The sequence below is a fragment of the Labeo rohita genome, chromosome 19, assembly GCF_022985175.1.
Source record: "Labeo rohita strain BAU-BD-2019 chromosome 19, IGBB_LRoh.1.0, whole genome shotgun sequence".
NCBI classification, from domain to species: domain Eukaryota; kingdom Metazoa; phylum Chordata; class Actinopteri; order Cypriniformes; family Cyprinidae; genus Labeo; species Labeo rohita.
Window position 1 is genome coordinate 26,013,360 of NC_066887.1, and position 15,933 is coordinate 26,029,292.

Below are 15,933 nucleotides of genomic sequence, written 5' to 3' on the forward strand. Positions count from 1 at the left end.
AGAGGCTAAAAAAGATACTTACATGTTTCCCAGAAGACAAAATAAGTAAAATTTAGATGAAAAGATGGATCTCAAAATCCATCTTTTCATCTAAAAGATGGATCTCAAAATCATACAGTCATAGTTGGAAAGGGCTCAAATACACAAAAATGCTGGAAAACCAAATAATAGGTGTGACCTGAAGGATTTTTCTGAAGAACAGTGGGCAGTTTAAATGTTCAAGACAAACAAGGGACTCACAAACAACTATCACCGAACAAAAAAACATATTTTTCTTACACAAATGCATCGATTTGCTTCAGAAGGCCTTTATTAACATCCGGAGCTGTGTGGACTACTTGATGACGGATGGATGCACTTTATTGGACTTCAAAATCTCAAGAGCCATTGTAAATGTTGGAAGAGCCAGGATATTTTTAATATAACTCCGACTGTATTCATCTGAAAGAAGAAAGTCATACTGTATACACCTAGGATGGCTTGAGGGTGAGTAAATCATGGGGTAATTTTAATTTTTGGGTGAACTATCCCTTAATGTAGTTAACTAATATTAACAAATTGAAATTTTATTGAGAGGTATTACTGTGCATTACATATTTTCAGCCCAGCTTCAATTCAGGGAAGCAAATGTGAATTTACAACCAGCTTACCTTGGAAAAAAGGAGTGGTTATAAATAGTACTGAAACAAAACTCTAAAAGCACAAACAAAATATTTGGATGAGTCAGTGCATACTCATTTACACGAAACATTCATGCCATGCTGATTGCCATTCAGAAATGTTCTGAATGCAACCTGCAGACAATAAGAACAACAGTAAGGCTGTTAAAATAAGAATGGTTTATTAAGTTTCATTCTGGTAATTGTCATTCATGATTCGTTTACATGTTTGTAATCATTCTAAGGTAAACACGATTGGTACTGTTGTTTCCAACAATGATAACTGCTTTCGTTCTCGTCCGCTCCATTCTCACCAGCCGAAACTCTCACGCAAGCTTGAGTATTTAAAACCTACAAATGTGTATCTAAATGCATATGAAAATGCCAAAACGCGCACGCTTTCATACGATCCCCTGTAAAGTGCACACTCATAAGACACATACGCAGACACATTTACATAGACATTCACTCTTGACATTGTCTGCAGCGGTCTGAGGAATGCGTATTCATTCCATTACCATTACTGCACTGAAGCTCCGCCCATTCAATAAACCCCTCCCCAAAAGCCCCCCAGCCCTGCCCACCAATATAGACTACAACAATCTCATACTGTCCTATATGAAGATAATGCACCTATTTCAACTGAGAGCAATAGATGAGATGCATTTGATTTTTTCTGTAATTATGAGCTGCTGGCACATGAACAGAAATAAAGGCCATGAAATGAACAAAAACAAACAAAATAATTTGGCATTAGCAAAGACGAGGAAAGATCCCTCAAGAAACCAGACGAAAACTCACAAAGTTTCAAAAAAGGATCAAATGATCAATAAATAACTCAATAAATTAAGTATATAAAGTAACATACTCAAAGAGCAGTTAAATATGTATTGTACGGTAAAAACTAATTCTGCATCGCAATTCTTCGATATAAAACAGCGAATTGCAGTTTACGACTTGTCCGCTCTTACAAAAATGGCCACTATGCTAATCAGTGGCACTGACCAATCCAGTACCTTCCCTTGATGACACGTACACACTATAGCAAATAAAAGCCTATCTATACATCTACCACTCATTCGATTCTCTTTCAGTATGTGCGCTGCTTGATGACCAAACTTTTTCGGTCACACAATGTACAAAAGTGATGGTCTCTGACCGATAATGTGCCTCTAGTTTCCAAGTTCAGCACTGGAACTAGGAAACTAGATGGAAAGCGTTCCCATTACAGCTCACAGACGAGACTCCAGCCCGTCAACTAGCAGAAACAGCAGCCGGGCCTTTCTGTGATCGATTCATAAGCCTAACACCTGAACTTAGTGACTGGCAAATGAGTTTTATTGATTTCTGCTGCAGCACTATCAATGACTGACACATATTGCAGTCACATAGGTATGGGTTGTGACAGAATGTTAAGACAGGATCAAAGGTCTCCAATACTCTTCGAGTCCCTCAGCTGAGATCAAAGGTCAAAGCGCTGACCACTATAGTGCTTGTCGTATCCATTTGAGCTCATGTCAATCTCAAAATGTCCACCTCAAGAGCAGTCTGGATATGTTCATTGAAGATGAGAACAGACGTAGCTAGAGGTAGAGACCTCACTGTCTATCCGGATTAGTTTTATTTTTTTTAATTCTCCGCGATTATGTTTGAGAAGAGTGGACGTTCCATCACGAAGGCAAATTCTGAAATCAATGCATGTTGTCCTTATTCGTAAGGTCCAAAATTGTGGAGACAAAGGCCACTATTTGGGTGCGGTAGATCTACAATTAGCTCCCACGTTTAGGGCTCGACTAGTGGTTAATCTGTTCTGATTGGATAATCTCCCGCACAGGTTGAACGAAAGGCGATCTTTTTTTTTGGAGTGCTCGGGACTGCTGGCTCAGAAATGTCAGAGAGAGAGAAGGAGACGGTTGCTAGGACACAAGGAGAGCAGCGAGGAGAAGCGTCGCCACAGTGATTAACAGTCGGTCTCCAGACGGACTGCTGCCGCTGACGCTCTTCTCCAGTTTAGGGATCTCAGGGTTAAACTCGTCTGAGAGAGAGAGACACAGAGATCAAAGAAAGAAAGAAAGAAGTTAATAAGCATCTTAAGACCTTTTTATACTGATAAAAAGTCTATAAAAACTATATAAGTCAACTAAGAGTAAAATATTTTAAAACATATACATTTTTTATAGAGGTTAATACTTTTATTCAGCAAGGATACATTAAAATGATGCAAAGTGACAATAAAAACATTTACAATGTTACAAAAGAGTCTTTTGTTTAAAAAACTTTATATTTAATGAATCCAGAATTAAAGTTTCATGATTTTCACCAAAATATGAAGCACTGATAATAATAAATGTTTCTTAAGCAGCAAATCAGCATATTGAAGAAGTTCACTTTCAGAACAAACATTTACAGATGATTTACTCACCCCCTTGTCATCCAAGATGTTTGTGTCTTTCTTTCTTCAGTCGATAAGAAATTATGTTTTTTTATCTAGCTAAACGATCTGTCATTTTTGAAACAAATTGACAATTTATATACTTTTTAATCTCAAACGCTCATCTTGTCTAAGTCTGCATGAACTTTTTTCTGGTTCAATATGGTCAAGACAGTTAGGGTATGTCAAAAAAAACTCCAATCTTTTCTTGCCCAACTTTAAAATCATCCTACATCGCTGCAGAAATACTGACCCTGTGTTTACAAAGTGAACATGCAAAGAAGATCAAACACCCTTTACAAAAAAATGGTAAACCAGCTATGTAGGATGATTTTGATGATGAAGAAGAATTTTTCTGACATACAGAGCATTTGAGGTTAAAAAGTATAAAAATTGTCAATTTGTTTTTTAAAAAAACGACTGATCGTTTCGCTAGAAAAGACCCTTCTTCCTCAGCTGGGATCGTTTAGAGCCATTTGAAGCTGCATTTAAACTGCATTTTGGAAGTTCAAACTTGGGGGCACCATTGAAGTCCACTATATGGAGAAACATTCTGGAATGTTTTCCTCAAGAAACGTAATTTCTTATCGATTGAACTTCGAAAGAAAGACATGAACATCTTGGATGACATGGGGAGTGAGTAAATTATCTGTAAATTTTTGTTTTGAAAGTGAACTTCTCCTTTAAAATGATTTCTGAAGGATAATGTAAAACTGAAGACTGGAGTATCTGAGTACCGTCACAGGAATAAATTATATTACAAAAAAACAAAACAAAAAACACACAAATTCTCGTCTTGCACTAGCTCAACCTCACGCATTACATAATCATGCTGGAAAGGTCACGTGTGATGTAGGTGAAAGTAGGGCTGGGCGACATGGCAAAAAATTTCCATCTCGATTTTTTCAGAACGTTTGACCGATTCTCGATTTTTAAAATGATTTTTAACTAGCCAACTTAAAATGTAAATACAACATGATTCAAGTAAATTTTCTTTATTAACCGTCTAGTTAAAGAAAATTCTATTCCAAGTGCACCACTCATGAAGTTGTCAACATGATGTAAATGTACAAATCATTTGTCAACTACAACTACATCTTGTACAAACTTGTCTTATATATAATATATGTTAAGAAATAAAACGAGGACAATGCTTTAAAAAAATCTCGAAAGTCAAGGTAATTCAAATTCATAACACTAATAGACTATTCTTATATACTATAAATGTTCTGTAAAAACAATAAACAGCAGCTTTCAGCCTGTTACCATGATGCAAACAAGGTTTTCTATTTGACTGCACTGCTTTTCCATAGTTTTTTCTATGTAAACATGGACATGTTTGTTGTACTCGCATCTCTTGCAGTGTCATTATAAAAATGCGGTGCTCAAGTTAAAAGAAGTTCACTCTCATCTTCTTGCATGTTTATCCTATTCCACTGCCCGTGTCACATCTTTGTCAACACAAAAGTACGTTCTGTGTGAATGGCGCCTAGCGATATGAGCGTGTCACATGTGAGCGGTTAATCATAGGTGGAAGAACCAACCCAGTGTTTACAATGCGAACATCCAAAGAAAGTCAAACACCCTTTACATAAAGGCAAAACAATGATGTCAGACAATTTTGAAGTTGGAGGAGAAAATGAGATGTTTTTCACCCTACCCTACCTTTCTGAACCAAAGTGCACAGATGAAGAACTAACAATGTGTGATCTTTCCAACATTATTATGTAATGCGTGAAGTCAAGGATGCATTTGTGGATAAAAAGTATATAAATTTTACTTTTTTTTAGAAAATGACAGATAGTTTCACTAGATAAGACCCTTATTACTTGGCTGTGATTGTGTAGAGCCCTTCAAAGCTGTATTGAAACTGCAATTTGGACCTTTAAACCATTGGCCACCATTGAAGTCCACTATATGGAGAAAAATCCTGGAATGTTTCCTTAAAACCCTTGATTTCTTTTAGACTGAAGAAAAAGAAATCTTAGACGACATGGGGGTGAGTAAATTATCTGGAAATTTTTGTTCGGGAAGTGAACTAATACTTTAACTGTCAATCTCTCGCTGAGCAATGGCTAACTTTAGCTCTTTATTTCCATTTCCATCCTGTCAGGCTGATCTTGAGCAGGGAGAAGAGAAGAGAAGGTTTGGAAATTATTGAAAAAAGCCATTGCAACCAAAGTTAGACCTCAAAGTTAGACGTTGACAAAGACGTTAAATTATCACCTACTAAACATCAGCAAACGACAAAAGGGAGCAGGGGAAATAATGATTCCTCTTTGAGTAATGTCATTACCTACAGCAACTGTAATGGTTTCCCTACAGCCTTCTGCGAATATAAGGAAGATAAAACTCATCCATTCATTTTCTGTATTATTACTGGCCCCAAAGCTCTATAACATTCTACAATGGTTATTGATGATGAGAATAATCACTTAGAAAGAGAGAGACAGAGAAAAGAAGAAATAAAGGCGGCAAAGCGGAGGCAAGATAGCGAGAGAGAAATCTTATCTAGCAAACCAGGAGATATAATTGTGCAGAGAAGACTGGAAAGGATATCAGACAGAAATAAACAAAGAAAATGTGACATTTCTTATCTGCAGCAGCCACGCTGAATGTTGATAAAGGACGCTCGGGCAGTTAGAGGTTAAACACGTTGCTGTGATAGCAGACGTGAGTGAACATAGACACACAGCTCAACGGACGTATCAGCGGAGCCGTGTCAACACATCATGGAAATGTCTGCAATTTGTTATTGCTTATGTTCACAGGTAAAAATCCAAATGGACTGGTTCTGTTCTCTGTGTGACAAAGTAGGACGTGTTCCTGGATCAACATCTTTTGTTGGGCCTGGAACAACATTCCTGTCAAACAAATATAGTCTTGTACCCTAGTGGTTCTCAACTAGTTTTGCTTAAGGACACGGATTTAACGTGGGACAACAAGTGCTGACCCAACACTGTACCAGAATTGTTAAAAGTGCAAAAGTAAACAAAAAATATTCTAGGTGTGAATCCAAGATGCACTGTAAAAAATGATGGCCTTATACTGGTATAGAACAGTAGAGAGCTGACAAGAAAGCACTGGGTGGAGAGAGGGAAGTGGCATCGGCAAAGGACCTCAAGATGGGAATTGAACTTGGGTCGCCATGAGCATAGTTGTGCTATATGTTGGCGCACCAACCATATGGCTATTAGCGCTGACATAAGTGACCCTGGACCACAAAACCAGTCTTAAGTGACACAGGTATATTTGTAGCAATAGCCAACAATACATTGTATGGGTCAAAATTATCATATTTTTCTTTTATGCCAAAACTCATTAGGATATTAAGTAAAGATCGTGTTCCATGAAGATATTTTGTAAATGTCCTACCGTAAGTATATCAAAACTTAATTTTTGATTAGTAATATGCATTGCTAAGAACTTCATTTGGACAACTTTAAAGGGGACTTTCTTTTCTTTCTTTTTTTTTGCACCTTCAGATTCCAGATTTTCAAATAGTTGTATTTCAGCCCAATATTGCCCTATCCTAACAAACCATACATCAATGGAAAGCTTATTTATTCAGTTGATTTCAGATGATGTATAAATCCCAGTTTTAAAAAAATGACCTTTATGACTGGTTTGTGGTTATTTACATTCGGATAAGCACTGACATTCTGGATTCGTATGGCAATAAAATCACTGAATTCCCCCAGTAAATGGTGAAAATAACTTACGTCATCATAAGAAACAATTACCAGCCAAATAGGGCATAAGATGGTAAAAATGCTATGGAAAAAATCTGTTAATTAGTCAACATTAGGTTCCCTTAATAGATACAGTAGGGGTTCACACCTGAGGAACCTTTTCATAGTTCCTAGAACTACTGGTGGAAGTTTGCACTTTTTGGCGGGTTCGCACCACAGGAACTAGTAACAGTTTTAATTCTAGGAATTCCGTTTGGGGGAACTAAATTAGCCCCTATTTCAGAGTAGGCTGTAAAACAGTTCTAAAAGAACTACCTGTGATGTAACTGTATTCTGATTGGCTAAATGAATACGAAACACCTGCATTTTTTTTTACAGAAACCATGCCTTTTAAAAAGCCATGTAAACATATTTACTCCACAAACATGCAAAACAGCGATAGCAGCATTACCTGTTGTCTAAAGTGTTGTGGTCTTTTCTCAGTCTTGTTTAAATGGGACGCTACAAGTTGTAATAGTAGATTTCGTCTCTTAGCCCAACTTTTTGTTCTTACAATTGCGTAAATTGTGTATTTGCATTCCACCTCAGTTATCATGAAACCCACAACAAAAAGAGCTCTGATCACAGCATCCTCCATTTACCGGCTTTTGACAGTAAATGGAGTAAATGGATTTGTAAATGGCCTCTTCAGAGTTCCTGCTGCTGGTGCGAATGCAACCAGGAAAATGGCCCAAGGGGGACATTGGTTCTCTAGGAACCACCATGCTGGCTAGTTCCTAGAACTGACTTCCTAGAAATACGCAGTGCAAAAGCCCTTGGTGAAAAACTGGAATAGATCTAACAGATTCATCATATGGCTTTCTCTTTACACCTCTGTTAATGTGGTGGTTGTCAGTATGTGTTAAAGCATAGAAAAAAAGTTTAGTAGCAGTGTGGTTATGCTAATTTTGCAGATTTACTGGTTTAAACTTTCTTTAAAAATGTTTACAGTATCTAAAAAAGCTACCAGTTTTATTTTGTAAAAACAGGATTTTTTGTTTATATTTTAAAAGCGTATGAATGTTATGCATGCAGTATCTCAAGATCTGCACAAAAATGAGGAAAACTGGCTACTGAAATGCATTTCAATTTCCATGACTGAACAACAATATGGAAAATCAATGGGGCATGTGCTGTATAGTACATTTAGAAATCCCGACCAGGATTTGTCCAGGAAAAAGGGGCTGTATGCTCACCCAACCACTTGCCTATCAATTCTACATATGTCTACAGTAGCCTCTTAGCCAAATAAAAAGGAAAAAAGACAAAAATTGCTTTAGCTTTCTGCTGTTTCACCCTTTTGGCTGAAACTAGCACATAATTTCCTTCCCTGTGACTTGGCAAGCTGAAATAAGAAACACGAGGTCTCCTGGGTCTCTAAAGCTGTGTTAGACTTTGGAAGTCTTTTCAGAATAGTGATTATCCATTGCTTTTTTGACATCCGTAACCCTGTCTTATCATATCTGTTTCATTGAGGATAATCCCCGACTGGAACGCGCTATGTAATGTGTGCTATGCACAGACTTAAGCAGAATGAATGTTATAATGCAGCGTCAGCACAAATTATTGTATTACGGAGTTGTTGACAGAAATCAAAGTAAAACATACTTTTCAAGACTGCTACACATGGATTTTTTCTTTTATAATAGGGCAGTTGACCTGTCAGCAATGTTTTTTATTAAATACAGTTTGGGAAAGCTAACAAGATGTTGACAGCTTTAGAAGTAGGAGGCGTACAAACAGAGGATCATTTGTTCATGTGGTGTATGTGTGTCATAAATGGATACAAGAATCAGTTTCCATTTTAATGGCCTGTGCATTACACACACACACACACACACACACACACAAACATACACATACAGACAGACCTACTGCTAGAGAGCTTTTGGATGCCTAGGGCAGTATAAAGTGCCAGCTATTTGTTTTGTTATGTGTTTTAGCAAGGGCATGTGGGCGTTGAGCCAAGCTGCGCATCCTGCAGTGTGTCTGGATGACCTGTCCTGTGATCCTGATGTGAACTTGGGTTTCTGGGTATTTACTGGATCTACATTTCTAATGCATTTATAATGAGCCTCACTGAACATTTACAGCTCGATTTCTCAGAATAAAAATATTTGAGTGTGCATGACAAAGCAAAAACAGAGAGAATGAATAAATGCTTTCATTTGTTTGTTATTAATCATCCCCTGGTCACAGGATGGTATCTGGCTTAATGGTCATCCTGGCTTTTATGAGAAATTTCAAATACTCACAAGGCAGATTAAAATGGGAAACAGACATTTTTCTGAGAGCAAATGAACATACTTACATACTTCTATAAAGCCAGTGTGTGTGCAGGCTTGTTTATGTGTGTGTTCACTCACCGATGTCATGCAGTTTGGGTCTGACAGTGTAGTCAGGTGGACTCTGGTTTGAGTCGTCATCTGCATTAGAGACTGTAGCAAAGAAAACACATGATTGAGTGTATACAGTGGCCCCAAAGACTATTTGGACACTTTTATGGTATTTTTCACCCAGAAATGAAAATTTGTGGAACATTAACCCAACCTCAGGCCACCCAAGATGTACAGATTTGAAGAAATTTAGCATTACATCACTTGCTTAGCAATGGATCCTTTGAAGTGAATGGGTGCCATCAAAAATGACAGTCCAAACAACTGATAAAATCATCACAATAACCCACAAGTAATCCACATGACTCCAGTCCATGAATTAACCTTGGGAAATGAAAAACTGTTTGTAATAAACAAATTCATCATTAAAACATTTTTAAATGATGAGTCCTCTATCCATAATATTGCTTTCTCCAGTAAAAGCCAACTTATCTGAATCAGGAGAGAAATATGTACAGATCAAGCATGGTTTACATGAGAAAAACAGTCCAAAATAAATTTGAAATAAATGTGGGTTTTGATGTGAAAGAACAACAGGGGATGGACTTTTACTAAAAGAAGTGTTACAGCGAGAGGCAACTGTTTTATGTTAAAAAGCTGATGGGTTTGTTTTTTGCAAACAAGCAGTCGCAAGACATTAATTGTGAGTTGTGTGGATTACTTGTGGATTATTGTGATGTTTTTATCAACTTTATGGACTCTCATTCTGACGGCACCCATTCACTGCAGTGGATCCATTGGTGAGAAAGTAATGTAATACCAAATTTCTCCAAATCTGTTCCGATGAAGAAACATGGATGACCTCAGGGTGAGTACATTTTAGCAAATTTTCACTTTTGTGTGAACAATTCTTTTTAAAATAAATAAATAAATGTCCCTGTATTAAATAAAACAACAACAATAAAATCACTGTAAATTACAGAAGCTCGAACAAGTGATGTGTTAACGCTGTATTAAGATAATAAATTAGATGCATTTTGCATTACAAACAATAGCATGTCTTAGCAGATTATTTCATACTATTCTAAATAAATAAATGAACACATTTATGAATATTTGTCAAACTCATATAGGGTTTTCACGCCGCGTCATCAGTCGGCCATATTGGCGGCACTGAACATAAACAATGCCGCTGAACCGAACAGAACTTGCATATTTTGATGATTATTGCTGCTGAAAATATAAAAAACTGTCACATTTTGAGCTTCATCAATCAGTCAGACCAGGAAAAACATTTGGAGTTCTATAGACTGCCAAAAGTCATAACAAATCAAGGAGAAGAGTGCAAAAAAACTGAGGAACAAAAGGCATTTGTGCTTGGCAAAACTGAACCAGGATTTCCACGGCAAAAATCCCTTATTTATACACAACACTCATTCAAACATCACATGGTAATTATGTACAGCATGTAAACACAAGACATTTACAAATATAAACTGAGAAATATCAGTGATTCATGTAAATAAACTTGTGTTCAAGAGCTGCATGAGTTATGCTATCAAAAAAAGAGACAGCAAAGAGTGACAAGAGAAACTGAAAGAGAGAGCAGCGGATGAGAAAACCTCTCCACACATGGCTCTGATCAAAGAGGCCACAAAACGTGTTCAAGCATTAAGTTCTGAAAATAATTTTCTCACACACAAACACACATTAAACCCATCATCATGAACTTCTATTGCGGTTTGCATGATTTTTGTTTCTGTGTCTCTGTGTGATAACGCTCACCTGTAGAACAGCAGACAAACACCCGCAGTCTTAAACAGCTGTGTCCGTGGTGATGGATTGGTGTAGCTGCAGCAACACAAGACAGCACAAACATTAACCTACTGCCACCTTCTGGACAATGACATGCACTGATATCACTTTTAGAATCTTGCTACCTACTACCTCAAGTTCTTCCAATCTGTACAAGTTTCTTTCCTCTGTTGAACCCAAAAGAAGATATTTTGAAGAAGTTGTTAACCAAACAGTTGCTGGTAGCCATTTACTTCCATTGTATTTGTTCCTTACTATGGAAGTCAATGGCTGATAGAAATGGTTTGGAACAATATTTATTCATACTGCCATTATGTATACATACTCATAACGTTAGTCCAGGTTTTTTGCACCAAAAACAGCCCTGAATTCATGTTTTATGATAATTTCTGTCCCTACTCTGACCATTAAACTGAAACAATTTGTTTTTGCTATTGTACCTTTAAGTCTTCTAAATTTACAGTTCCAGTCAAAAGTTTTTGAACAGTAATTTTTAATGTTTATTTGATTCAAAGTACAGCAAAAAAAGTCAAATTTTGAAATATTTTTTTTAAAAATAATATTTAAAATAACTGTTTTCTATTTGAATATATTTGAAAATGTAATTTATTCCTGTGATTTCAAAGCTGAATTTTTTGTATTATTACTCCAGTCACATGATCTTTCAGAAATAATTCAAATATTATGATTTGCTGCTCAAAAAACATTTATTATTATTATTATTATTATTATTATTATTTAGAATAAATTATTATTATAATTATATAGAAATTATTATTTCTATTTTCTGAAATAGAAATCCTTTGGAATTCTTTGATCAATTTAAATCAATTTTACATTTATTGACCCCAAGCTTTTGAATGGTATAGTGTATAATGTTACAAAATATTGTTATTTTCTTGTTATGCTTATCTTTGGATCTTTCTATTCATCCTAAAAAGGTACTCAACTGTTTTAAATATTGATAATAATAATACAAAATGTTTCTTGAACAGCAAATCAGCATATTAGAATGATTTCTAAAGGATCATATGACACTGAAGACTGAAGTAATGATGCTTAAAATTCAGCTTTGATCACATGAATAAATGAATAGAAAACAGTTATTTTAAATAGTAGAAATATTATTTGATCCAAATATACTTTGGATCAAATAAATGCAGGCTTGGTGAACAGAAGAGACTTCTTTAAAAACCTAAAAATTCCTACTGTTCAAAAACTTTTGACTGGTTGCGTAAAGGAGCGCAGAATAACTAACTTTGCACATGAAATGAGTAGAAACCTGGTTTAAAGTATCTCCACGCTTTATTTCAAAATAGCAAAGCAAACAATATAGCCTCTTTAAAGTATCCAAGGCAAAGCTCCTTCTGCTGAGATAAAACAAACACTAAATAAATAACATTGATCAAAACAGATATGGTGTACATTTATTAAATTATCCATTTCCACAAGCTGCAGATACCATCTGTGATTGATGAATTGGCCCCAAACGAACTCCCCTGAGCTCAGACGAAGATAACGTTTCTTGTTTTCAGGTTGATAAACATATGGGCCACGTTATCATAGAAATGTTTGCTCGCGATACCATTTTTCAATACCAAATAGTTGTCATACCATCGCTAATAACCTGCCTACAGACCGCACTAATGAAGACGACTATTAGCATTAGGCGGGACATGCATCAGAAAATCATCATTAGCAATGCTCTATTAACACTCAGTTTATGGTCTGCATTAAAAAAGTTTTCAATCAAAACGGGCGCGCTCTAATTGGTAGCGATTGACCCAAATGTCAGAAAGACTGATGATCGGCGGCAGCCCGTAACGTCCGTATTCCGATAACAAGCTCCTCTGGATGACAAACCCATTTCTTTTTCACCAACAAGGCAGTTTTGAGAGCAAACGGACTGCTGGGACAGAGGCATTTGTGCTTGAGCTTTCTTTTATTCTCTCAGTTGTGATTTGGTAAAATGAATGAAACACGGTTGTGTTTGAAATAACTCGCCGCCTTGCTTCAAACTGCCGCTTTATAACAATAAAGCTTTTTAAAGAAGATCACAGGGGTCGCAAATTGTTTTCTTCAAAGGTTTCTTTTGTGTTAACCACATCTGTATGACTTATCTGCAGCCCTGCACATAATGGTGCTCACTCAGAAAGTTCTTACTCCTTTTATTCCCGACTCAAAAAACTCCTGGACAGGAAGGTCCGTGATTGGCTCAGCTCTACAATCGCCACATCATGAAAGGGAGGATCCTGCCAAGGCACTTCTGCTAACAATGTCCCCTTGAACAAAGCACTAAACCTCCATCTGCTCACCAGTATGCTTTCCCTGTGTAATAACCTTTTCTGTCAGTGGAGTTTAGATAAAGTAAGCTTTCTGCAACCTGGAACTTGCCAGCTAAAGAACACTTTCAAGGATTATTATGTTAAATACAAGTTAAGCTCTATGGACAGCATCTGTGGCATGCTGTCAATAACCGCAGAAATAATTTGGACTTGGACCTGAGTTTGTTGACAGAAATCCATTTGTAATTGTGCAACGTTTGCCCCAGATACTTGCATTGTTAGCTTGTTTTTACGAACCGAGGAGCACGTCTGAAGTATTGGTAGCATGTGGTAGCATGCCACCAGCTTTCCATCCAAAACATTTTGCATATAAACTTGTGAATGGAAATTAAAGGGGACATAACACATACAGTACAGCTTCTGCCAATCTCATGTTAATCATGAGTACCTATAGAGTAGTATTCCATCCTTCATATCTACAGAGAGTCTATAGTTTGGCCAGATTTATAAAAGAAAGGTACAGCTATACTGCTTTTCTTTAAAAACAGTCAAGCTCCTGGGAGTGTGTCATGGGCGGTGCTAAAGAGCTTTTGCCCATAAAAGGAATTCCACCCTTTTATGACATCATACAGGGCCATACTCAAAAAAAATGTTCTGAAACTTATATGAACCCTAAAGGAGGCCACATACACATTGCAAGCATTAGGAGTGACAACAGCATTTAAATGCGAGAGTGAGTCCCGTATGTCATTAACAACTAGTTGTTCAGTTCAGTACACACTGCATAGAATTTCTGTAAGTGCGGTTGTCACTACCTGTATTTTTCAGGAGTTAATGAGGAGGCCATGTACACACTGCAAGTTTCAGGAGTCATAACCACATTTAAATGCGGGAGTGAGTCCCGTAAATTATCATTCCATGTGTGTACGGAACAGGAGTCTCTCCCGCATTTGTAACCACAACAACATTTTGGCTTCTTGCGGTAGTAAATAAGAATTTAGGCATTTGGTATCTGCCATTTTTTGGCTAAAGACTCTTTTTGTCCTTCGGTTTTAACCAAACTACCGCTGATAGACGTGCTGTGTTTTGTTGACGCTCAGGAGGCTGCATTAGAGCACGCTGTCTTGCAGTGTTGCCATGTCCTCATATTAACAAGCACTTTTACGCATGTTGTTTGGTCTTAGCTCATAAAGCTCAGAACTTTATGGTGTTAATAAAGTGATCTGTTGTGGATATGAGATTATTTTTTTTAAAGCATTTGGGTGTTTTAGTGTTTTTTGTGCTTGTCCTTGTTTGTTGTTGTTTTTTTCTGTGAAGATCTGGCAACACTGACCCTTTACCACAGGCTCCCGACCTAACCCTGTGTCAAAATGTGCTAAGGTTAAGACTTCTTTCACTGTTATTTTCTTGCATCTCACATACAGACGAAGACACATTTCTGATCCGTGTTTAAATATTATGTTATTAACAACTAGTTGTTCAGTTCACTTCCATACACACTGCATAGAATTTCTGTAAATGCGGCTGACACTACCTGTATTTTTCGAGAGTTAATCAGGAGGCCACGTACACAGGAGTGAGAACCGCATTTAAATGCGGGAGTGAGTCCTGTAAATTATCATTCCATGTATGTATGGAACAGCAGTCAGTGCTGTATTGCGGTGTTGCTAACAAAAATGTAATTCCTCAAAGTGTGATTTATTACATTTAATAAAATTGGTTTCCCCTCTGGCTACAACTTACATTTCTATTTTGAGCAAATTTCTCCCAAAGGTGCATTTTTTCTTCTCTTGAATGCAGTGGAAAAGCTGCTGTACTTGCAAAATATTTTTGCTATTTTTTTTTTTTTTTTTTTTTTTTGCACAAATTCAATTATTTAAATTATTTCAAGTAGAACTTAGCTATTTTTGTAATTGTCTGGCAATGTGAACATACCATCGGGCTTATTATTATTAGTAGTATTAATAATAATAATAATAATAATAATAATTATAATCAAAAAATATGTACAAATTTAAATAAAATAACTTAATTTTTAACTTAATTAACTTATTTTATATTTATATATACTTACTTCAGCTAGTTGTCAAAGCAACAAAAATTAAAATACAAAAAAAAAAAAAAAAAGATAATGGTACGTCAATGACACTTAAATAACACTGCATAACAACCTCTTCATGTAAAATAAAATAGCTTTCATTAGGTAACTGATATGACTTGTAAGTGTCTATAATTTTAAACATTTTTTAAAAAATATTATTCCTTTTCTTAATCAATAGAAGCTTAATACATCAGTGAGCTTACAATTTTTGAGGTTTGTAACTCATGCTTTGTAGATAGGGCTGAAACGATTACTTAAAACAATAAAATTTTTTGACTGTCGACAAATATGTTTGTTGTCGAGTATTTATTTTATCTCATATGACTTAACGTAAGAGCCTGCAATAATGTGGTTTGACCAGTGTGGTGCTGTAGCACACGACTGTAATTCGGCCCTCCTGGATGCAATTCAAGAGAGTAAGAGACACTCAGCACTTCAAAGAACTTGAGCAGCATTTGGATTAACATTGTAAATATATGCTGTGTGCTTTCCTCTCAATAACAAAATAAACAGAACAAAAACTGACAGCGGTGTAAAAGCAGCAGTTAGAAACGCATCATTTTACAGCAATGTGG

General features: G+C 36.3%; 1 protein-coding gene across 1 annotated transcript in view; it reads right to left on the bottom strand.

Annotated features, from left to right (window-relative positions):
• Nucleotides 1-829: 829 nt before the first annotated feature.
• The window catches only part of efna3a (ephrin-A3a), a 121,350-nt gene continuing 106,246 nt past the window's right edge, over nt 830-15,933 (bottom strand). Inside the window, 3 exon segments of the mRNA XM_051135976.1 lie at nt 830-2,694; nt 9,188-9,259; nt 10,943-11,008. Coding sequence (XP_050991933.1) covers nt 2,576-2,694; nt 9,188-9,259; nt 10,943-11,008 — 257 coding nt within the window. The 3' untranslated portion in view covers nt 830-2,575.